The sequence below is a fragment of the Acinonyx jubatus genome, chromosome A2 (genome assembly GCF_027475565.1).
Source record: "Acinonyx jubatus isolate Ajub_Pintada_27869175 chromosome A2, VMU_Ajub_asm_v1.0, whole genome shotgun sequence".
NCBI classification, from domain to species: domain Eukaryota; kingdom Metazoa; phylum Chordata; class Mammalia; order Carnivora; family Felidae; genus Acinonyx; species Acinonyx jubatus.
In genome coordinates this window covers 124,035,653-124,061,145 of record NC_069383.1, presented here as the reverse complement: position 1 = coordinate 124,061,145, position 25,493 = coordinate 124,035,653, and the positions used below count along the sequence as shown (strand labels likewise).

Sequence of the window (25,493 nt, the reverse complement as noted above, 5' to 3'; positions counted from 1 at the left end):
TTGTAAAGGGACACTTGAGGTCAGAGGGAAGTGAAGGTGACATCTATCCCATCATGAAAATGTCAAATGGCCTTATATGAGACACTTGCTCGTAACAGCTCAGTGATTCCTAAGCCCTTTTAGTGTGAGGAGAAAATAAAAATTTAAACAATTCCAAGTCATAGCACTGTCCCAGCCTATTACACAAATCCATTGAGTTATTTTTAAAACTACAATTTGGATGTCAGTATCATAATATATCCCTTCCTGCTGACTATAATAAAAGTTGCTGGTCTATTTCAAGCTTCCTGAGGAGAAAAATGTTGTTTAATGATTTGGCATGCATGAAGTTAATTCTGATCTCTGAAATTCATAGTGTCTGAAACAACTTAATGCTGTTTCTTAGTGAACAGGAATGTCGACACAGCACTTTTGGGGGGCTGTTTACATTCCATGCCTTCTTTAGAAATGGCAGACGGGCTGTCGCTGACATGGCTGCTTTGTGTAAACTGCTGCTGTAGAAATGAGAGTTTTTAAACATAGTGACCCTAAGAGTTGCTTTTTTTTTCTTTAGACCTGCTTTGTTGTCTTTGCCCCTGAGAAAATTCACCTGAACATGTTTTTGAATAATTAGTGACAGAAAGTGCCAAGATGTGAAAAATGTCACCAAGATAAAATTTACTATTCCCAACCAGCTGCCTTTTTAAGCTGCTTTTGGTCCATTCACTACACTATCAGATTTTATTCATTTTACAGGAAAGTAGGAATCTCTTTATTTTGGAATTCGGGAATATAAATTTGTGGTATCTCATTTGCTTAAAGGAAAAAAATGATTTATGATACAATGGGACCATTAGAAAACCAGAGTGTCAAAGGTTTTGAGTAAACATGACACCATTACTGTCAAGTATAAAAAACAAGTGGTTATTAGGAATTATTATTATTCAGAACATAGTAATAATAGCTGAAGACCTTTTGATGCTTACTTTTAAAATCATTTGTGTTTCTGTTTAGTTTTGAGTGTCGGCATATATGCATAAATGTAAACAATAGTCCAAAGTGACTATGTACTCTTACCACATTTTATTTCTCTTTGCCTTTCTGTACTTTATTAATGGAATTTAACAGACTCCAATGGAAACATTATATAAAATCAGTGAATTAAGAATCAAAGCATAAAAAAAATACCAAAAAATCCAGAGGTTGTACTAATAGCTACCCAGATATAAATAATTACTGTAAATTTGGCTATTTCCTTTAGTTGGACCATGACATTACAAACACATAAAGCAATAAGGATCAAATATTGTATTTATGATGAACTTGTGCTGGATATGAATGGATATGGCCATACACATACACGTATACACACATACACTTACATTCAAAGGGACCTCGAAATTCTTTTTATTTATTTAATTTTTATTTTAATTAAAAAAAATTAATGTTTATTTATTTTTGAGACAGAGACAGACCATGAGTAGGGGAGGAGCAGAGGGGGAGGGAGACACAGAATCTGAAGTAGACTCCAGGCTCTGAGCTGTCAACACAGAACTCATTGTGGGGCTGAAACTCACAACCCGTGAGATCATGACCTGAGCCAAAGTCGGGTCAGATGCTTAACTGACTGAGCCACCCAGGTGCCCCTCAAAATACTTTTTAAATGCTTATTTATTTTAAGAGAGAGACAGAGAGAGAGAGAGAGAGAGAGAAGGCAGGGGAGGGGCAGAGAGAGAGGGAGAGAATCCCAAACAGGCTCCGTGCTGCCAGCACAGAGCCTGACATGGGGATTGATCCCAGAAACCCAGAGATCATGACCTGAACCGAAATCAAGAGTCCGACGCTTAACCGATTAGCCACCCAAGTGCCCCAGGACCTCAGATTTTTCTGAATGTAGTTGCAACAGAAGAGGTCTGATAGCATGGTAGCCTTAAGGGACACCTTCTGGCTATTTTCTGTTTCCATGCTAAAAGTATGCCAGTAGATGTAGTCTACCTTTTGCTAAAGAAATCTCCTTACCGTACTGGAATATTTTAGGCTTACTTCTGATTTCAACAGACTGAATGGCCACATTATAAATGTCTTTATATAGAAATGTTAAAACATACCCAAAATAGAGTAGTATAAAGAATCCTTATATGCATATATTACACAGTTTCTGCAATTCTCCCTATGGTAGGAATTCTTTTATTCTTTTTTCCCTACATCAGTTAGCTACTTGTGCATTGCATGCCATGTGAAAGCAGATTAATTTAATACAAGAAACATTTGTATTAAGTGTTTGCTTTTTTTTTCTAAAGTTTATTTATTGTTGTTCTTTTTTAAAGTTTATTTACTGAGAGAGAGAGAGAGAGAGAGAGATCGAGAGAGAGAGAGAATCCCAAGCAGGCTCCATGCTGCCGGTGCAGAGCCCAATGCGGGACACAAACTCAAGAACAGTTAGATCATGACCCGACCTGAAACTAAGAGTCTGATGCCTAACTGACTGAGACACCTGGACGCCCCCATTTACTGTTGTTCTTAAGTCTACTGTGTGCTTGGGTGTATAGAGGAGGAAAAATATCTTTTTTCCTTCTTTCCTTTTAGGTTCTTGGCGGGTCTCTATAACAAAAGACAGACCAACAAGAGAAAAGCATACAAATTTATTAAAGTAAGCTTTATGTGACACACAAATTTTCAGAAGGAAATGAGGAGCTGAAGAAACATGTTAATGCTAGATTTTATGAACAGCAGAAAGTTGTGGAAAGTGTAATAGAAGAGAAGGAGTCTGGGCTGAGTGTCCAGTGCTGTGGAAACCTTTAGCAAGGTCTGCTCATTCAGATTCATCTCCTTGCCCCTCTGTCTTCAGAGGTAAGAATGCTCTGTTTCCCTACAGGTATAGGGAGAGCACCTCTCACAGGTGGGTTTTAGACCTACGTCAGAGGAAGCTCAGAATCCTTCTCGCACTGCCCTTTCTAAAATTCCTTCAGCTTAAAGAAGGTGTTCGAAGGGTGCTGTATCTGGGGGTGGCATATCCTGAGACTTATCGGGTGATACTGCTGATTTTAACCAGTCTGGATCGATACCGGCTGGGCCAACTTTTGCAGTTACGTGCAGCCGGCAAGTCATCTGGGGCTGGCTCATCTAAGAGGGCTGCCCTTTCACACTTAGTGGCTGCCTGCCTATTGGCCAGGAATTACAGAGGGTGACGGAGTAATGTCTCTCATCGTCCAGCAGTCTAGCTGAGCAGCTAGAGAGAGAGGCAGAGAGAAAGAATGTACCATTCTTCTGGAGGCCTAAGCTCAGAGCTCGTTCTCTTGGTTAAGCCAGATTCAAGACGTTAGGAAAGAGCTTCTTGGTGGGAGAACCTGAAAAGCACGTGGAGACATGGAGGGGAGGAGAAATGAAGCTTTTTGAGACATGGAGGGGAGGAGAAATGAAGCTTTTTGTTGTCAATCTACCACATCGCCACCCTTTAAAAAATTTTAGAGTATTTTAAATCTATATCATTTCACCACTAAGTACTTTAGTGAATAGTCTTATTTTTTTCAGTAGTTAGATGTTATAGCTATTGTAGAAGTCATACAAATTAACCATACTCTTTGGATCAGAATATTATTCCTGGATGTTGTACCCTAATTATCAGTAACAGCAAAATTATCAACTGTCAGTAATAGTAGTAAATGTCATTTGTTATTCTGTGCTAAACATACGTTACCTCACTTAACCCTCCTAAGGACTAAAACTCTTCATTTGTAGAGATGAGCAAGAGATGTTGTTGGATAAACTGCCTAAGATCACATGGTAGTGATAATGTTTTGGGGTGACGGTTGGGGGAGTGTCCAGAACCGAGGACCAAGAAAGAATTCTTTTTTTTTTAAGAGTACTTCTTTTATTCTTTTTTTAAAAATGTTTTATTTATTTATTTATTTATTTATTTATTTATTTATATGTAATTAATTGTCAAATTCATTTCCAGACAACATCCAGTGCTCATCCCAACAGGTGCCCTCCTTAATGCCTATCACCCATTTTCCCCTCTCCCTCACCCCTCCATCAACCCTCAGTTTATTCTCAGTATTTAAGAGTGTCTTATGGTTTGCCTCCTTCCCTCTCTGTAACTTTTTTTCCCCCTTCCCCTCCCCCCTTGGCCTTCTGTTGAGTTTCTCAGGATCCACATATGAGTGAAAACATATGGTATCTGTCTTTTTCTGCCTGACTTATTTCACTTAGCATAACACTTTCCAGTTCCATCCACATTGCTACAAATGGCCAGATTTCATTCTTTCTCATTGCCAAGTAGTATTCCATTGTATATATAAACCACCTCTTCTTTATCTATTCATCAGTCGATGGACATTTAGGCTCTTTCCATAATTTGGCTATTGTTGAAAGTGCTGCTCTAAACACTGGGGTACAAATGCCCCTATGCATCAGCACTCCTGTATCCCTTGGGTAAATTCCTAGCAGTGCTATTGCTGAGTCATAGGGTAGATCTGTTTTTAATTTTTTGAGGAAGCTCCACACTGTTTTCTAGAGCGGCTGCACCAGTTTGCATTCCCACCAACAGTGCAAGAGGGTTCCCGTTTCTCCACATCCTCTCCAGCATCTATAGTCTACTGATTTGTTCATTTTAGCCACTCTGACTGGAGTGAGGTGGTATCTCAGTGTGGTTTTGATTTGTATTTCCCTGATGAGGAGTGACGTTGAGCATCTTTTCATGTGCCTGTTGGCCATATGGATGTCTTCTTTAAAGAAGTGTCTATTCATGTTTTCTGCCCATTTCTTCACTGGATTATTTGTTTTTCAGGTGTGGAGTTTGGTGAGTTCTTTATAGATTTTAGATAGTAGCCCTTTATCCGATAAGTCATTTGCAAATATCTTTTCCCATTCCATCAGTTGCCTTTGAGTTTTGTTGATTGTTTCCTTTGCAGTGCAGAAGCTTTTTATCTTGATGAGGTCCCAGTAGTTCATTTTTGCTTTTAATTCCCTTGCCTTTGGAGATGTGTCAAGTAAGAAATTGCTGTAGCTGAGGTCAGAGAGGTCTTTTCCTGCTTTCTCCTCTAGGGTTTTGATGGTTTCCTGTCTCACATTCAGGTCCTTCATCCATTTTGAGTTTATTTTTGTGAATGGTGTAGAAAGTGGTCTAGTTTCATTCTTCTGCATGTTGCCGTCTACCAGCACCATTTGTTAAAGAGACTGTCTTTTTTCCACTGGGTATTCTTTCCTGCTTTGTCAAAGATTAGTTGGCCATACATTTGTGGGTCCAATTCTGGATTCTCTTTTCTATTCCATTGGTCTATGTGTCTGTTTTTGTGTCAATACCATGCTGTCTTGATGATTACAGCTTTGTAGTAGAGGCTAAAGTCTGAGGTTGTGATGCCTCCCGCTTTGGTTTTCTTCTTCAATATTACTTTGACTATTTGGGGTCTTTTGTGGCTCCAAACAAATTTTAGGATTGCTTGTTCATCCTTGGTGCAAAAAAGGTGATTTTATTAAAGCATGGGGACAGGACCCATGGGCAGAAGGAACTGCGCTGGGGTTGTGAAGAATGGCTGGTTTTATGCTATGGAGAAGAGAGGTCAACTCAAAAGGGAGGCCTCCAGAGGGACTTTGATATGCTAAAGAGGACTCCTGAGTTAACTGAGGCCTTGCTATGGTCATGCTAAGGTTGCTTTCCCTCTAGTAAGGCATTAACATCAGGATGGTAGAGAGTTCCTGGAGAAATGTCATACTCTGTATTTGTCTCAAGTAGTTGTCAATGGGTTGCAGGTTATGAGGATATTTAATTTTACCTGCCGTTTCCTTCTTGCCTTTGTTCCCCATATCATTATGGACGGGTGATGTTGGGGCTCCAGAAAACTGAGTCTATAGGTTTCTGCAGATTAGGCTATTGATAAGATTTCCTTTTTCTTGTAATTTACTAAGATATTTGTAAACTGATGTGACCCAGGTCCTGTATGACTGTGATTTCTATCAGTTGGCCATTTGTTTTGTTTGCTTTCCTTTGTCCTTGGGCAGCCAGGGGTGCCTGAAGAATATCACACACATCCCACACACACATGGATGTGCTAGCTTGCACTTTGTCCTCAGCCTACCACATGTTCCCTCATCAGTAGTAAGTGATGGCTTATGAGCTTACAATATTCTGATTCCATTTTTCATGTTTTTATGCCCTCACTATACATCACTGTCTCCTATTAGCTGACCTGTGGGCCCCAGGATCTTTGCATGTACTTGGTAGGTGAGGTAGAATGGACATAGGAGAAGCCAACTTTGTTTTCCATTCCCTAAAGCAGAAGGTGAATTGAAGTTAGGAGAGTAAGTTGTTCCTAGATTTACCACAGTGGAGCTATTTTAAAAACATAAGAGGGATCTTTGAGGTCATTTTGTAATATTAATGATGTATGTGTATTAGAGGCTATTATGTGGGGGGAAACAAAGAACTTGGTTTCCTTACTGTTGAATTAGAACTAGGCCATACAGGGAACATGCCTGTCCATGTTTCTGTTCTGTCCCAGAACCAGTGAGTTCTTTTTTTTTTTAATTGTTTTTTAATCTTTATTTTTGAGAGAGAGAGAGAGAGAGAGAGAGAGAGACAGAGTATGAGTGGGGGAGGGGCACAGAGAGAGGGAGACTCAGAATCCTAAGCAGGCTCCAGACTCCGAGCTGTCAGCACAGAGCCTGACGCGGGGCTCAAACTCATGAACCATGAGATCATGACCTGAACTGAAGTCGGATGCCCAATGGACTGCGCCACCCAGGCACCCCTGTGTTCTTAATCCTTATCCTCCTGTCATGCTTTAAAAGCTAAGGCAGTCAAGAAGGGTCAATTTTACATGACACCGTATATGATTCTTTTGAGTTAGATGTCAGAGATGGTTTTCTTCTTCCCAAAGATGAGCTAGGATAGAAGTAAAATTAAACCCATGAAAATTCATTGATTCTTTTTTGGATCTGAGTTAACGTCATTAATATAAGCAATCAGCCATCAGCTTTATGTGATTGGGCCTCAAAATATTCTAGTGTTATTTTCTTCTAGTCTTACTGTCATTTCTACCCTAAGTTCCAATAATTGTCTTTATCTTTGAGGCCTGATGTGAGGCATTAGGTTAACATTCTTTGAAGAAAGATAAATGGGAATATAATGTTGTTGCTACCTTACTGTTGCAAAACATAATTACTAAATAGTATGCCCTTTTGCATTCTGACAATGAAATTATGACTGGCATTCCTGTTTTAATATGAAAGCTGTTTTGGGGCTATCATCATCACTTAATGGAGTCTTGCCTGCAAGGAGTCACATTTTAACTTCCAATGACTTTTATCTAACAACCGCTTAACATCGAAGTCTCTGGTGAATTGAAGCTAATCCCTGCAGGGGAATAGGTTAGATACAGAATTAACCATTCCATATTCTGGAAACTGTTGGTGTCATTATTGTTATGTCTCTTAATTTATAGCCTTATTTTAAGTCGAGGGTTCATTGTGGCATCCTTTTATGGGAGAGAATTTCTCTCATCAAGACCGTGTAGTTAAAACCATTAAAATTCCCTAAGTCAGATCATCACTATTGAACAATTAGTGCCTGCAAGTTATTTTACTATGGCAATTGGACACCATTGAGCTCACTAGCCTAAATCAGGAATTAATGGAAATTGAGCTTGTAGTCACTTACGTGGCCATCTAGTATTTCTATTTTCTGTTTCAGTATAGTGTGATGTATGAATATGGAAATATGGTCGCCTAAAAGCATCATGGTTTTGAAAGCCTTTCTCCCTACTAACAGAGGACAAGATCATTACACAAATACATGAAATGCCCTTAGTGAAATTAGCATTGAATATTAATGGGACAGAATATTAAGTGATAGATTATAGGTAAAGAGTGACATATAAGCATACATAATGAATTGAGATGACTCTGATCAAAGTATTTCAAGAAGAGAGAAGGAAAAGGAAAATTCAAAGGACAAGGTATTAGTATTTTCTTGTTTTTTCATCTTAGTAATAGCTATGTGGTTCAATATCTCCCACCTTTGTACAAATATGCAGAACTCAATTTTCATAGTTAGGCAATATTCTGATTTTCATAAATAAAGTAATTTTCCACATTTTGTTGATGAGAATAATTCATTTTATCAAGAAAGTAGGTGCCAATGCAATGATACATTTGAGAATATTTTCTATCGCCTATGTAAGTTATTTTTCATTTGGGGAAATTTTCTGAACTACACAAAAATAACTTTTTCCCAGTTCCCATTTTTATAGATGGATCAATTGAGATCACAAAACGCAGAGTAGGGGTGCCTGGGTGGCTCAGTCAGTTGAACATCTGACTTTGGCTCAGGTCATGATCTTGCAGTTCGTGAGAGTTTGAGCCCCGCATGGGCTCTCTGCTGACAGCTCAGAGCCTGGAGCCTACGTGTGATTCTGTGTCTTCTTCTCTCTCTCTGCCCCTCCTCCCCCTTTCTCAAAAATAAATAAACATTAAAAAAACTTTTTTAAAAGAAAAAAAAGAAGGAAAACGCAGAGTAAAGCCATTACTCTAATTCAACATTTTGTGGTGCAAGTGGGTGGGGTGGGATGGGAGCTTTTTCCTTTGTAATCAACATAACTTTCCTCAAATTAAAATACAAACAGGATTTTGTATTTTCTGATTTTCAAAATGATGAATAAAACAGCAGAACAGCAGCATCAGTTACTATTTTAAATGTATAGTGTTTTATACTATGCATATATGAAAGATGCCAGTGCATAATCTCTTCAGGTAAAAGTTGAGGTAACATTAAAAAAAGTCTATATACTTGGAATTAAATATAGATTTGATAATTTGTCTGACTCTATGTTCATTAATTTCTTTGTACCAGTTCTAAGTGAATAAATACAGTAATAGTTTGTTTTTATGGAAAAAGAAATTGATACATTTGGAGAACAGTCACATTTTGAGCAAATTTACTTTTAAAACTGCATTATAAACAGTGTTTAGATGTCTACTATCACAGCGTTTCAGAAAAAAAATTGAAATGGTATGAGAACGTAAAGGAAAATTGACCTTTTAGTGTTTATTTCTATATAGTATGGAGCGTATTAACATTCTGCTTAAATGTAAAGTAAATGAAGACATTATTTTCTGCTTGCGCAAACCCCAAGTTTGTGAAATTTAGTTAAAGTGGCTGGGGTTTTTATGCATGTGTCCTTCATTTTTCTGTTCCCTATATCTTGCTGTTCACCTTTTATTAGTGTCATAACCTTGCATGTGAAAAGTTGTTTGCCAGAAAAATCAAAGAGTAAATTTGTGATGTTTCATAAATGACTCAAATGGGGTTAGATGCCTGCTATAAAGAATTGATTGAAAAAGAGCCACATTTTGAACAAAATGGCTTATAATGAATTTATCCTCATAGTCCCTGACACCCACCCCCATTCGAGTTTCCTTGAGTGGTTTGAAGCAAAAAACTCCTCTGCCAGAAAAACCTAATTCATTGGAATGGCCTGTGGTTTGCAGTATAGCCTATACCAACTGTATTAAAAAACAAACAAACAAACAAACAAACAAAAAACACACACAAAAAAACACGTAGCAAAACTAATTATATTATGTGGAGTTACTAGAAAACAGTTTCATCAAGGGGAAAATTATTGCAACAGAAACATTTATTTATACTATATTGTTGTTTCAGAGTATATGAGCTTAAAGTATATGTCTTTCTGTTTCTTTTTGGGTTTCCAGGTGAACTACACTCTGCTCAGCTTTAAACCAAAAGTAAAAGGAGACACTACAATTTTCATTCTTCCTGAGTTGCCTCCTTCCTGAAGAGCAATGGAGATAGGTGGAAGAGGATTAATCATATCTCTAATTTGTTTCCTGTTCAAATTCTCCACAGCCATTGAAATACCACTTTCAGGTAAAGTGACAGCATTCAATACCTACTTTATGGAATTTCATTTGCATTTTCATTTTTAAGTAGAATACTAGCAGCTTGAGGATGTGATTTTTCTATCAAATTTCTATTTATTTTCCCGCAGTCTGTCATCAGAATTCATCACCGTCTTTTTAAAAATTTGGATGGTTTGTATTTGGATGCTTGCTATAATTATTTTGCAGCTCAGGCTTTTTGCCTCTTATGCAAACTTGTCACCTAACAAGAAACATGACCTATAGATCAGGTGTTTTGCTGTCAAAGATATTCTTCACTATTATCAACAGCTGTTAGTTTTCTAGGTTTAGTTTATTTTGGGGAGTGTTATGATTCAGAAATTAATGGTATTAAACCAATTATGATAAAAAGAAACTGAATACACTTGGTATCTTTTTTTTCAAAATGATCATATATTTACAAATGAAAACAATGGGAGCGCCTGCATAGCTCATTTGGTTAAGCCTCCTTCTCTTGATTTTGGCTCAAGTCAAGATCTCATGCTTCATAGGATGGGCCCTGTGCTGACACTGCAGTCTGCCTGGGATTCTTTGCCTACCTCTCTCTCTGTCCCTCCCCCACTCATTCTCTCCCCCTTTCTCTCTCTCTCCTTCTCTCTCTCTCTCTCTCTCTCTCTTTTCTCTCTCTCTGAAAATAAGTAAATAAACATTAAGAAAAGAATGAAAGCAGTCAATTCAGAAAACATTAAAAAGCCATTTTTATACAACTAAAAATAAAAAATGATATCAACTCTGAAAATGTAGAGCCTTCAATAGTGTGAATTCATATCCAGAGGTCAGTAGTTTTATGGAAATGTATATCATAACGTACATTGGTTAAAAAATAATATATCTGCAAGCGCAGTTTACGTGATACTGTGTCAGCTACATAATGTAGAGATTTGGGGAATTTGTCTTGTGTTATTATAAGGACGTGGGATACAAAAGACCCTTGAGAGGTTATTTAGATATTTTTATCCATATGCTTCCTGTATTATCCCTGCTGTCTTTTCCATATGTGATTTGGGGATTTATAATACAAGAGGCGTTGCTTGTTTAATTGAATCTTAGCTTTGGAAATGATCTTCGCACATCATCTAAGTTCTAGACAATTAGACCAGTTCAGCAAGCTGAATAAACATTAAGAGAAGTGCTAACTCTGAACTAAAACTTTTCTTCTGAATTACCCAGTCTGAATGTGAATAGAAAAGGAAGTAAGTCTCTGAATGTATAATATAATGTGGTTTTAAACCATTTTTCTGAGAGCTGCCTTAAATTACTTCACACAACAGTTGCACATCACACACTTTGGGCAGCCCTACCCTATTAATTCAGCCTTAAGTGAGAATCCCTTCTCCAGTGTCTTTGACAGAGGGTCAAGTCTCTCTTTGAATATTCTTACTTCTTAAGAAATTCCACTTATCTGTTCTGTGGATGTACTCTGAGCCTATTCACAATATATACCAGCCTCACTCTAAACATTCTGTTCAAGAGCTGGAAATAATTCATCTTCAGTAGATTCTTTTGATTTGAGTGCAGTCCCAAATCAAGAGCAACGTGTTTGGTGATCCTTGTGAGAAAGGGGTTAATAATTTTATATTCCCCACCACCGCCCCAGTAGCAACAAAGATGCCCTGAGATTTCAGACTCAGATTCCTGACCATACTCTCTTAGAATATACATTTTCAAATTTCCATCTTTTCTCATTTAGTTCATCAGTGGTAAAGAATTTGAAAGTTTTTATTAATCCATAGCACACATTTTTATTCTTGTTGTCTCAATTGCTTATGCATTTTCATGCTTTAATGTCCTTAGACAACAATTGTTATAAAATATTAATGACATGTTTTCAGAACAACTGAATATTATCCATTTATTTCGGTACTCTAGAGCAGTTACTAGCAGATGCAATGAAGGCAGGTATCCAATTTGAATGTCAACGAGTCTGGTATCTCTGTAATTGGCCTAATTATGGAGGAAAGGATTTATAATGTAGAATATATATTCTTATAAACACCCAAAGGTTATTAGTTCCATTCCCTGAGTAATTAGTTATTGCTGAGACTTTACAACCTTAGCAAATTTAAGAAAGAGTAATGTTCTAATAAACAAGTTGTTCACAAGTTATTAGCTGATATCTTAGGGACTGTTGCTATTGTGCATCATCCCTCATCCTTTGTAACTGTAATATAATTTAAATAATGTGAATTTGCAATAAGCTTGAGACCTGCTCTATTTAGAAATAGCAGCAGTCAGAAATGAGACAAATGTCACTGAAGGTATGAATGTTTTTTGCATGTTGTTGAAATGTTTATGTATATGGATAAAGACTAAACTTGGGCTAATGTCCCTAAACTAGTAGAACAGAGTTATCAGATTCATTAAGCCAAAATTATTTTTTAGAATTGGAAATAATAGCTTTGACTTATTTATTCTAGGCTGGCCATCAAAGGTTAAAACAGGACCAATGCCCTCTCAGGGTCAGTGAACCAGTATCTTTTTCCCAAATGATTATCATATGATGTTACAAAATTATACGTGGATTACAAAGAACCCATGAATAGGGGTGCCTAGCTGGCTCAGTGGTGGAGTATGCAACTCTTGATCTCGAGGTTGTGAGGTTGAACCCCACGTCAGGTGTAGAAATTGCTTAAAAAATAAAATCTTTTTAAAAAGGAACCCATGGGTAAAACATTTTCATATAACAGAGTATGAAAAGCTCATTGATATGCTTTCAGGTTCCATATTGTAGTAAATATTTAAGAAACTACCACTTGTGAAGTTCTGGTGTATATTTTGGAATGTCCACAATCATCAGAAAGGATGATAAAATATCTCACCCTTTTCCAAGTACATTATCTGTGTAAAGCTAGATTTTCTTCATATATTTAAGCCAAACAACTTGTGTGACAAATTGAGTGTGGAAATATACATGAGAATCCAGCTGCCTTCTATGAAGATGTTAAAGACATTTGCTATAATGTAAGAACATTGCCACCATCCTCATTATATTTAGTGTTGTTGATAAAATAGGTGTTTATTTTAACATATACAATTATTTAAAATGGATTCATAAACATTTTAAGTATTTCTCAGTTTTGATTTCTAATATGGAAAATATTGTTAGATATAACCCACACAAACAAAAGCACCGTGGAGTCTTGTATAATTTTTAAGAATGTAAAGGGATCCCAAGACCAGAAATTCTTACCAGCAATTTATCTAGCCTGAATCCCTAATTTTACAAATGAAAAAACAGAATGACTCAGGGCCTGGCTAAATGTCACAGGGTTTAGGGTCCTATTTGTAACTCCACTGTGGAATATTACTTAAAAACTCAGGCTCAGTGCCTTTCTGCAAATTGCTTTTCTTAAAACATATTTGCCTAAGTCAGTTTCCTGCAGCTGAATCTTTCACACTTCCTTGTGATTTTTGTGCTGTCCCCTTCCTTTCTAGAAAACGTAAGAACTGTACTAAAATGGTAATGTATCACTTTGAAAACTGTTGACTGCTCCCTGATAGTAGACATTTACATAAATCTGTGTCCCCCTTTAAAACATAATCCATATTTGTATCTTTAGCATTAATATATTTATTTTATAAACACAATTCTCCGAAATGCCATCTGGCTACTTCACTTGAGGAGAGACAAAGTCCTCTGCCCAATTTTTAAGTTTTGCCTTTTTTGTTTTTCAATTTTTTAAATGTTTATTTATTTTTGAGAGAGCAACAGAACAGAAGCAGGGGAGAGGCAGAAAGACAGGGAGACACAAAATCCAAGCAGGCTCCAGGCTCCGAGCTGTCAGCACAGAGCCAGACTTGGGGCTCGAACCCATGAACTGTGAGATCATGACCTGAGCCGAAGTCAGACGCTTAACCGACAGACCCACCTAGGCGCCCCTTAAGTTTGTCTTGAAGGTTATTTAACTTGTCACACACACCAAGTTTTTCACAAGACCCGGAGTACTTGAATATGTAGAATCTATTTAAAAGTACCATTATGTATTTTTTGGATGATTATTAGTGTTAAATTCCATAAAGGGAGAAAAACCTAGTCTCAGACCCCCAGTAGTAGTGAAAGGAAAATTTATAAATGGGAAATGACAAATAATAAACAAACTTAGGGAAAAACATTTATTAACAAAAGCAATGTGTAGAAATAAAAATAGAGAAAATGAGCAGGTTATAATTTCCTTTGTAAAATTAGCAAAATATTTTATCATTTTTAAATACTGGTGTTCATTTGTGGCAAGGATGATGGAAACTGTTGTACTCCCATTTTGTCTGTAATAAATGTCCTCTTGTGAAATGATGTCATCATATATCCAGAATAAATATTATTTGTGTCCATGTCTGGAAATTTATCATAAGTCACTAATTCAATAAAGGAAAAATTTATATGCTTGAAGATATCTATGGAAGTACATGTTACCTGGAAACAGAAAAATGAAATAATAAGAAAATTATCAAATAAGTGATGACAAAATAATGGAAATAAATAAAGTAGTAAAAGTAGCATATTAATTATAATGTCTTAGAACACTATAAATAAAAAACAACTGTCAAAATGATTGGACTAAGTTAAAGATATATACACACATCAAATAGACTAAATGCCAATAATTTAAAAATAGAGACTTTGGGGCGCCTGGGTGGCTCAGTTGGTTAAGTGTCCGACTTCGGCTCAGGTCATGATCTCACAGTCCGTGAGTTCGAGCCCCGCGTCGGGCTCTGTGCTGACAGCTCAGAGCCTGGAGCCTGTTTCAGATTCTGTGTCTCCCTCTCTCTGACCCTCCCCCGTTCATGCTCTGTCTCTCTCTGTCTCAAAAATAAATAAACGTTAAAAAATTAAAAATAAATAAATAAATAAATAAAAATAGAGACTTTAAAGTTGTAATGATATGGCAGTCTTTCTTCTGCTTTACAAATTGTTCTTTTGTTCTGGATTAAATGAAGTGAACATATATGACAACATGAAATGAAATGGTAGCAGTAAATGTATGTATTCTTTAAAAGTAAATATATTTTGCATAATCCAATTAAAAATGGGCAGAAGACAAAGACATTTCACCAAAGAAGAGGTACAGATGGCCAATCGACACATGAAAAGTTGCTCAATATTAGTAATCATCAGGGAAATGTAGATTAAACCACAGTGAGATGTTACCTCACACCTGTCAGAATGGCTAAAATCTAAAGCATAAGAAACAACAGATGTGGAGAAAAAGGAACCCTCATGCACTGTTGGTGGGAATGCAAACTTGTGAAGCCACTGTGGAAAACAGTATGAAGGTTCCTCAAAAAAGTTAAAATAGAATTCCCACATGATGCAGATATTCCACTACTGTATATTTAGCCAAAGAATACAAAAACACGAATTTGAAGAGATATGTATATCCCTGTGTTTATCACAACATTATTTACAATAGGCAAATTATGGAAGCACCCCTAGTATCCTTCGATATAGATGGAAGAAGTGGTATAGATGAAGAAGTGGTATGTGTATGCACATGTGTGTGTGCAGACACACACACACACACATATGTGTATATGTAATGGAATATTACTCAACCATAAAAATGAATGAAATCTTGGCATTTGCAATAACATGGATAGATCTAGAGGGTATAAGTCTAAGTGAAAGAAGTCAGTCACAGCCTCTGGGTGGCTCAGTTAGTTGAGCATCCAACTTTAGCTCAGGTCATGATCTCATGGTTTGTGGGTTCCAGGCCCATATGGGGCTTGCTGAGTCCTCTTCCAATCGTCTGTCCCTGACTCTCTCTGCCCCTCATGCACGCACATGCCCAGTCTTTATCTCTTTCAAAAATAAATAAACGTTAAGAAATAAAGACTGTCAGAGAAGGACAAATACCAAATGATTTCAGTAATATGTAGAATTTAAGAAAGAAAATGAACAAAGGGAAAAAGACAAACAAAAAGAAAACAGACTCTTAACTGTAGAGAACAAACTGATGGTTACCAGAAGGGAGGTGAGGGAAAGGGTGGGTATAATAGGTGATGAGGGTACTCTCATCACGATGAACACTGGGTAATGCATAGAATTGTTGAATCACTGTATTGTACACCTGAACTAATATAACACCATGTGTTAACTCTACTGGAATTTTTTTTTTTTTAATGACCCAAGAGCACACACCTCAGAAAAATGAATTAAATACATGTTCAAAGAGGAAGTGAAATTTATTCTGTAATTTTCACTCTTTTATAGTTCTTTTACCTACCAATATAGAAAGCATGTTTATTTTTCAAGATTTTATTTTTAAGTAATCTCTGTACCCAATATAAGGATTGAACTCACAACCCTGAACTGAAGAGTCATATACTCTACTGACTGAGCCAGCCAGCCTCCCCTACAAAGTATTTCAGTTGTTTCTGTTATAGCTAAATTAACCTCACCCAGTTTTTGCAGACCATGTTCTTTACATACATACTTTGATATTTAGTTCAGCAGGTTCCAACCATCATAAAACAGTCAAAAGTGCAAGTTGCCTTTCCCTTTGATGAATATTTTCAGATTGAGTGTGAAGCTAAAGGAAATCCAGAACCAACGTGAGTATTCTTTCAAACAAATCATTGTTTAATGCATACAGTGTTTTTACTTCTCTGTACTCTGACTGTTATAAGCTTTTTGGAGTATAAATCTACATGTGACTAAGGTAAGCATGCCAAAAGAATGATAGCTATGTCTATGAAGATAAAGTTTGGCTATTTTACATATGTTCTTGTGCAAGTCGAATTTATTTTCACCGTTGAATGATTTACCTTATGTTAAATACTTACCATGGGCTCTGGCACCGTGGAAATATTCTGTCACTCCTTATGTTACAAGTGAAAAAGGCAGTCAAAACCCAAAGCATCCTTTATTCTACTTAGTGAAAGGTAACATTTGTTAAGCCAAATGCTTAATACATTTATACATGACATTGTATACATAGTTATTATTGCAAGTCTTAAATGTGACACATATCTTAGTGAATAGGTCGTTACTTGATATTTAAGTTATCATAGAAATATTTAGTCATCCTGGATGGCAGAATGCTATATGCATTGTATATTTTTATCTAGTAGTTGATTAGTTAAATAACTGTTAATGTAAGTGATCATAATCAGCGATGAAAGATTTTTAAAATACCTCCTATACTTTGGAAGGGAGAAAGAAATGTGGGTGTATTGGGAATGAGGTGGGAGAAGCTGTAGGGAAAATTTTAGATTTTAATGTAGGTGATTCTCAAGTTGTCAGCAAAGTTACCCATTTATTGATTTGCTTAATTCCTTTATATTAATTAAGAAGGTACATATTTAATGAAAATTATTTGAAATTGTATTGTGGCTCTCATGATTACTGCCTGATAATATGTTATTTTAAAAATCATTCTTAATGAATCATTAACATGTTAAATTATCATTATTATCTATATTTCACCAAATGGAATATATTCAATCAATATATGTAAATGTGGACAGAATTGTATGGAATGAAGATGAATTTAGTTGATCATCTGGCTTGATCAGTATGGATCAATCAATATTATGATATGTATTAATGTTAATGAACTGAATTATTGTATCAAAAGATAATACACAATCGTCAGATATTATTAATGATCAAATTTATCTGTGTCTGTAATCAGAATGAGTTTAATTATGAAATACTACTAGCACTTATAATAAATTCAGAAATCAAAATAGAATCTCTAGTAACATTATTTCTTATTTTCCTAGATCCAAGTCCAATATAATTATGTAAGAAAATAAAATAAAATCTATACATATGAGAAAATATGATTATTAATATTTATTATTATTGTTGTTATTATTATGTAATTTGTTATTTTATCTGAAAACCCAAGAATATTAATTCCCTGGACAAAAAACAAGCTTTTATAAATACAAAGGGGTTACAATAAGTGGCCAATAATACTTTTTAAAAAACCTTAATTAGATGTCCATGCAAGGCAGTTAGAAAATAAATAGGAAACAAGAAGGAAAAAATATCTCATCACACTACCAAAAGGAAAAAATCTAGCAATCTTAACAATTAGTGGTAGCAACATCAACAAAAACAATATCAAATACTATGTAATAAGACCTATGCAGGATTTAAATTGGGGGTGGTGACTGCAAAATTCTGCCTAGGATCGGGAAAGAAGATTTCAAAGAATGAAAAGATGTAGCATATTGCCAAGTGGAAGTGTTTAATTCTGTATATGTAAAGTAATCCCAGTCAACGTACTGGAATTTAAAAGAATAGATTCTCTGTTCTTTGTAAGTAAAGCCAATAAAACATAAAACAGAGAGAGAAAAAGGAGTAAAAGGAGTGGAGTGGGGGGCAGGCGTACTCCCAACAAAAATATGTGTGCCATGAAGGTTTGTTAATCCTGTTGAGAGAATAATCAGCTAGGCTGGTGTAATAATATGGTGTCCTAAAACATTATCCAGTTTGCATGGGTAATTCATATATGAAATGTTAACTAAAATCAAGTTGGGAAGTCATTATTAGATTGATAAGGTTGTTTTAAAAAAGGCTTTTTAGAGCCTCATCCATACAAATGACATGGTGGTCACATATTATGGTGAGAACTTAACTGTAGGGTTTTTTCTGGAATACAATTCTGTAACATTTATCAACAACTGTAAAATTTTTCTTATGCTATTTGTCTATCAGTCTTTGAAGAGATTGTCCTAATGAAATATTAGATAAGAACCAAAAAATAAATATGTTAAGGTTGTGTGCACAATTTGTTTATAAAAGGGAGAAAATTCAAATCATTGAGTAACTTACACAGTAATCATATGACAGAAGATAATGTAGTCATAGAAACTGTCTTTAGTAGCATTGTAATAATTAGAAAACCTAATTTTTCCAAAATTATATATTCATTGTGGTCTCAAATATGTTACTAATATGTCTAAAAGTAATGTTAGGAAATACCACATTTAATAGTACTTGTTTGTTTAATTTTGAGTGAGCTTTTCACATACACACATGATGACACATTATATGTTTGTATGGAGTAGTCTTTGAAATACTAGTAAAATACCTTTCCAGTTGGAAAAGCTAAAATAGCTTCAAAAAGAACAGAACAAAACCTATTTTCAATTTCTGTTCTCTCAGCTGTCACAGCTCTTTTGTGGCTTGGTCTTAGTTCACCTTGCTATAACAAATATGCTACAGACTGGGTAGCTTGAACAACAAGCACATATTTGTTATACATTTCTGGAGGCCGGGCAGACCAAGATCAAGGCCTTGGCTGATTTGGTGTCTGATGAGGACCTGCTTTCTGGTTCATATACAACTATTTTCTTGCTGTTACCTCACATGACTTAAGACAGCAGAAATGCTTTCTGGAGTCTCCTTTATAAGGCTGCTAATCCCATTCATGCGAACTCTACCCTCATGATCTAAGCACCTCCCAGATACCCTACCTCCAAATACGCTTACAATAAGGGATTGGGCTTGAATATATGAATTTGGGGGAGACATAAACATTCAGTCTACAGCAGCTTGTGAGATTTCTCAGACTCTTCTAAGGCTTTTTTTTTTTTTGTATTCTATTATATAGCCAATTAAAAATCTTTTTTTCTTAAACCATAAATTGCCTTGGTTTTGTCATTGTTGTGCTTTTGATTATGACTACTTTAAAATTAAGAAATACATTTTCATTTTTCAGGATTGTTTACTTTTCTTTTATCTTACAGATTTATGTGGACTAAGGACGACAAGACTTTTGATCTCTCTGACTCTCGGATAATTGTGTCTAACAACTCAGGAACATTTAAGATCCCAAATGAGGGGCACATATCTCATTTTCAAGGGAAATACCGCTGCTTTGCTTCTAATAAACTGGGAGTTGCTATGTCAGAAGAAATAGAATTTATAGTACCAAGTAAGTGTTACAATGGATATTCCATATTACAAATATTTTAGTGAAATGTTGAAGAGAATAATAACACATTCATAAATTAATTACCAGCTTAAATATGCCCTATGTTTCATTATAAGGGAAGTTATCTTCTAGATCTTGATACTTTAAATATGATCTTTGAAAGCAACATAATTTTGCTGTGTTTCAATATTCTTATATCTAACATGGGAAAAAATAAGAGTCTGCGTTGCCTTATAAGATGAGAATCAAGCTAAATGCATTGGTTAGATGTGGCTAAATTTCGTTGCTGCAACAAGTATTCTCCAGGCCCACGTGTTAATTCCCTGATTATGTGGTTGGCTGTGGGTCTGGCAGCTTTTTAGGCTAGGTGTTCTCCATGCAGCCTTTTGGAGGTCCCAGCCACTGGAAATAGCGTCATTCTGCGAGTGTACCATGTGAAATTTACACCACCTTGGTCAAAGAATCTGGGGCAGAGACCAGGCAATAATTGCTTCCAACAAGAAACTATACAGGCAACTTCTCATAGTTTGTCAGGTGGGCAAAGCCAATCTCATAGCCCTACTTTACTCCAGCAATATGAGTGCCCATTGGGAGAGGATAGCCAGTAATTGGTATATATTAACAATGTTTTCTGTAAATAATAATCATGGAAAACTGTAAACTACTTTACTGTTAAGGGTGTGTTTTATCAATAACTGCTACGAAGATTAAGTGACTCCTTTATTACCATATTTTGCCTCTACAGCATGGGATCTCTGATGACCAACTTCCACATTTGGTCACTTATTTTCCCTGCTCTTAAGGTATCCCACATTACCTGATTCTAACTAAAATCTTTGCAGAGTCCATTCTTATGTAAAAACTGTTGTCAGCTTCTATTTGGCAATTTCTTTTTGCAGACTTATAGACACTAAAGAGATTCAGAGTCATTGCCTTTCCAGGATATTGACACTTTATGCTGGAAGCCAGTGAGAATGTACACAAACCTCAGAAAAACAAATAATGAAAAGACGTATCCTAAAAAATTGGACAGGGGACTAGATTTAAATGATTCTAAAGTCCTTATATTATTCTAGATAAGAATTTAGAGTCTTACAAGTAAAGTATGCATCTTAAGATTTATAAAGTAATTACATTAAAAATATAGAGTAAAATATGAATGGTTAACAGACCCTGTTGTTTGAAGGAGAAAAAGATAAGAAATGTGAGAAAAGGAAAGAAAAAACTGTACAAATAAATCCAAATATATTACTAATTGAAGATGAGAGTAAATACACTAAATGCTTCAAGTTTTTTTCTTTAAAGAAAGGTATGGATTGTTTACCTTGTAGCACATCTAAATCATAAGGGTACAGAGTTATTGAAACTACAAGATGGAAATGATGTTCCAGATAAATGCTATTCAAAACAAAATGGGAATGTCCGAATTAATATTAGTCAAAATAGAATTCATTTTTATTTTTTAAAAATGTTTATTAATTTTTGAGAGTGAGAGAGACAGAGCATGGGCAGGGGAAGGGCAGAGAGAGAGGGAGACACAGAATCTGAAGCAGGCTCCAGGCTCTGAGCTGTCAGCCCAGAGCCCGACGTGAGGCTTGAGATCATGGCCTGAGCCGAAGGCAGACACTTAATCAAATGAGCCACCCAGGTGCCCCTAGAATTTATTTTTAAAAGCCTTCCTGAAGATTAATTCCCTAGGCATATATAATATTAAAATATATGAAGCAAAAATAGAAGTACAAGTGGAAATGGACAAACCTATCATAATAATGAGAGATACTAAAATATGTTTCATTTTTTGGTAGCTCAAGCAGACAAAACATCAGTAAGTATATAGAAGATTTAAAGAAGCCAATTATAAGCTCCAACTAATGAACATGTATAGAACATTGCACCTAAAACTGCAGAATGCATTTTTTTCAATATTTGATGACATATTAGCTATGAAATAAATATGACCCAAATGCAATTGAGTTAGAAGTCAATAATACCAACAAAATTAGAGAAGCCTTATATCTTTGAAAATCAATAAACAGATGTCTAAGAAACTCATAGGTCAAATAAGAAATGGCAAAAGAAAATAGAACATATTTTGAAGTGACAGTGGTAGCAATTCTACATAGGAAAACACGCATGAGGCAGCCAAAGCGTTATTTAGACAGATACATTTCATCTTAGAAACATACATTAGAAAAGAAGAGGTGAAAATTAATGATTAAGCTTTTTTGTTTTTATTTTTTAATGTTTGTATATTTTGAAAGAGAGAGAGAGAGAAAACACAAGTGGGGGAGGGGCCGAGAAAGAGAGGGAGACACAGAATCTGAAGCAGGCTCCAGGTTCTGACCCATGAACAATGAGATCATGACCTGAGCCAAAGTCAGATGCTTAGCCTACTGAGTCCCCCAGGGATCTAAGCTTTTTAGGTAACATAGTTTTAAGATGAAAATGCATGAATTAACTTAAGGCAACAGAATAAACTAAAAAAAAAAAAAAGATGGGATAAAATAACGTAGAAGCAGAAAATAAATCCAACAAAGAGATGTGAAACCTTTATAGTTGAAAAATATTTTAAAAGATATAGATAAATAGAAAAAATATACCTTTTTCAAATGAAAATATGAGAATGGGCTCATCACCATTAGTAGTCAGAAATAGATGTACTGTAACCCACATAATAAAAGCATTTGCTCCCACAAAGTTGGGAAATATTACGAAGTCTGAGAGTAATAATTTTAGTTGGGAATGTGCAGCTCCCATAATCTACTACCATTGCAAGTGGACTTTCCTGCTCTGTGGAAAATATTTGTCAGTCTCTCCTAAATGGAAGATGGTCTTACCTGTAACCTGGCTCTTCCATTTCCTTCCTCATGTGTGCGGCACTCATCCGTGTCAGTTGGGCATATTTGTGATTCCATTGCTTGTATTAAAAATATATTGGAAAAAAACATGAGTGTATCCATGATAGGATGAGTAAACCTATGGTGGTATAGTTACTCAGCAGTGAAAATTGATGAATCTTGGGAATATGTTGAATAATCAAAGCAATTCTCAGAATGATACATACACTATGATTTTATTAACAGAAGTGCAAAATATGGGAAGATAAATTATTGTTTAGGAGGATACTTGTATGTGGTAAATTATAATGAAAAACAAACAATGATGAAAACACAATTTCGGGGGCCCCTGGGTGGCTCAGTTGGTTAAATGTCTGATTTCAGCTTAGGTCACGGTTTCACAGTTGAGGAGTTTGAGCCCTGCATTGGACTCCATGCTGAAAGTACAGAGCCTGCTTGGGATTCTCTCTGTCCCTCTCTCTCTATGTCCCTCCCTCATTCCTGCACTCTTTTTCTCTCAAAAACAAATAATAAAATTAAAAAAGAAAAATTGCAAGAAGATTAAAAAAAAAAAGAAGAAGAAAACACAAGGATAGTAGTTTCCTCTAATGGAAGGGGGAAGGGATGGATTCTGTACCAGACAGGAAGGTCATGGTGACACTGTTGAGTTTTGTACAGTGGGGTGGTGGATAAGAGTGTTGGCTGTTTTTGTTTGTTTCTTTTTATTCTTTGCAAATGGCTTTTTTGTATATGCAAAATTTATAAGTACCATATTTACTTGTCTGCATTAGATATACTGGGATATTAAGTAAGGTGTTATAGCATAGTAATGGCAAAAGTAGAGGCATGTAAACTTGAAAACTGGCCTCAGGAGTTTAGGTTTGAAATGACATTCACTAGTAGATGTTCATGAATTCTGGATCAGAAAGTTATTACCATGAAATTTGTGGTTGTGATCATAAAACCAGACAGATGTAATTATCTATAAGTGTGTAACTATAGTCATGTTATAGTTTATATTATAAAACCAGATATTGTAGTCTAACTATAACCATATAATCTATGTATCTAATTAACTAAAATAGGTGAAATAAGATATGTGTGAGAGGGATATTAAAAATCTGTTGTGGAAGGCAAAGCATCAGCATGATCCCCAACCTGAACTCTGATGGTTGCTATGGAGACACAAAGGAAAAAGCTAGACCTATTGCAGAGAAGGAAATGGCACATGTTAATATGAGATTCTGCAATTAAAGGGTTTTAAAAAATATTTTTTTCTCATTATCTAAGCAGACCAAGTGAAGTCATGAACATTGTGAGGGTAATTCTGGCCAGAATCGGCTAGCATTGCAGTGAAGAGATGAGATTTGGATGTGAGCTATGTAGTGGGTAATTGCTATGTTTTTCTGCTGCTGTAGAAAAAAGCAAAATAAATTAGGTTTCTTATGCATCATTTCCAGTCTCTCCTGAAATTACTTCATCGTCTAACAGCTTTCTGCAATCATTTCTATGTTGAAGAGGACCGCTATCCCAATCCTTTGGGGTTTAGAAGTCAGAGACCATTTAAAGTTTCCTACAATGTTATCAATTGATTCTTTTCTTAAGATGTAGAGAATCAATTCTTTTTTTATTGATAGAAACTTTGTGATTCGAATTTTAGAGTGTCATCTCTGATGTCTTAAAGTTTTCTTTAGACTAACCTGAAAGGCTTTTTAGCCCCCTAAGTTTCTACACGAGGACAATAACTGGAAATCCCATTATTACTTCTTACAAACAGAAACCTTTTACAGGCTGTTCGGCTTTCTGCTTTCAATAACACTGCAGTTGAGTTTGCTAGGGAATGAAAGAGTAAAAGAAAAACCAACCAAACAAACACAATGTACTGTTTTCAAACATAGGAAAAATCACTTCACTAAATGGATTTCCCGCAATATGGCGTAGAGAGTTAGTCCGTGAATTATTCAACATGTCTTTATTAAACTCCCCTCATGTGCCAGCCACTTTTCTAGTAATTTGAGAGATAGCAGTGAACAAAACAGAGGCTGTCCTCAAGAAACTTCTATCCTGTGTATGTGGTGAGTGGTTCTGAGAAGAAGATAAGGGTCTTTCTAGCCTTTATTTTGACAACCGCCAGTGGTTGATATGACGATACAAACAATTCTCTTTGGGCTATTCAGTACTGCCCATCCTTCACAGCACACACAGATCAGCTTCCTCCACTTACCATTCCTACTCCCTCTCAGCCTATAGCAATTTTTCTTTCTGATTTTTTAAAACAACTTTTTGAGGCATCATTTACATATCATAAATTTTATTGGTGTTAAGTGCAAAATCATTGAGTTTTTAAAATACATTTTTAGTACAACCATCATCATAATCTAGTATTAGGACATTTTTATCATCCCCCAGAGATTCCTTATGCCCATTTGTAGGTACTACTCTCTCTTCCCACCCCTAGCCCTAGGCAGTCACTAATCTGCTTTCTGCTTCAGTAAATTTCTTTCCTGAACATTTCATATAAACAGAATCATTCCATACATTATTTTCCCATCTAGCTCCTTCCACCTTGTGTGATTTTACAGCTTACTCACATTGTAACATTTATCAGTAGTTTGCTCCTTCTTATGGCTGAGTAATACTACACTGTATGGATGTACCACTCTTTGTTTATCCATTTGCCAGTTGATGTCCCTTCGGATTGTTTCCAATTTTTGGTTATTACAGATAGTTCTCTTAAGGAAATCCACGTGAAAATTCTCTGGAGTTTTTAAAGCATTTAGTTATGTACTGCTTGGAAGAGTCTTTTAGTTGTGCGTATACTAATTGGGATGTTTAAAAATGGTAAAGATGTCATGCTATGCTATTCTTCTTT

At 35.7% G+C, this 25,493-nt stretch overlaps 1 protein-coding gene across 21 annotated transcripts in view; it reads left to right on the top strand.

Annotated features, from left to right (window-relative positions):
• The window catches only part of CHL1 (cell adhesion molecule L1 like), a 200,822-nt gene that overhangs the window by 111,552 nt on the left and 63,777 nt on the right, over positions 1–25,493 (top strand). For 17 of the 21 annotated variants that reach the window (XM_027042497.2, XM_027042498.2, XM_027042499.2 and 14 more), the window contains 3 exons: positions 9,691–9,865; positions 16,341–16,446; positions 19,597–19,784. In XM_027042497.2, the coding sequence (XP_026898298.1) occupies positions 9,781–9,865; positions 16,341–16,446; positions 19,597–19,784 (379 nt within the window). In that variant the 5' untranslated portion in view covers positions 9,691–9,780. Of the gene's footprint in view, positions 1–2,565; positions 2,830–9,690; positions 9,866–16,340; positions 16,447–19,596; positions 19,785–25,493 lie in introns of all 21 variants that reach the window. The other 4 variants (XM_053219043.1, XM_053219048.1, XM_053219050.1 and 1 more) reach the window with 1 other exon arrangement.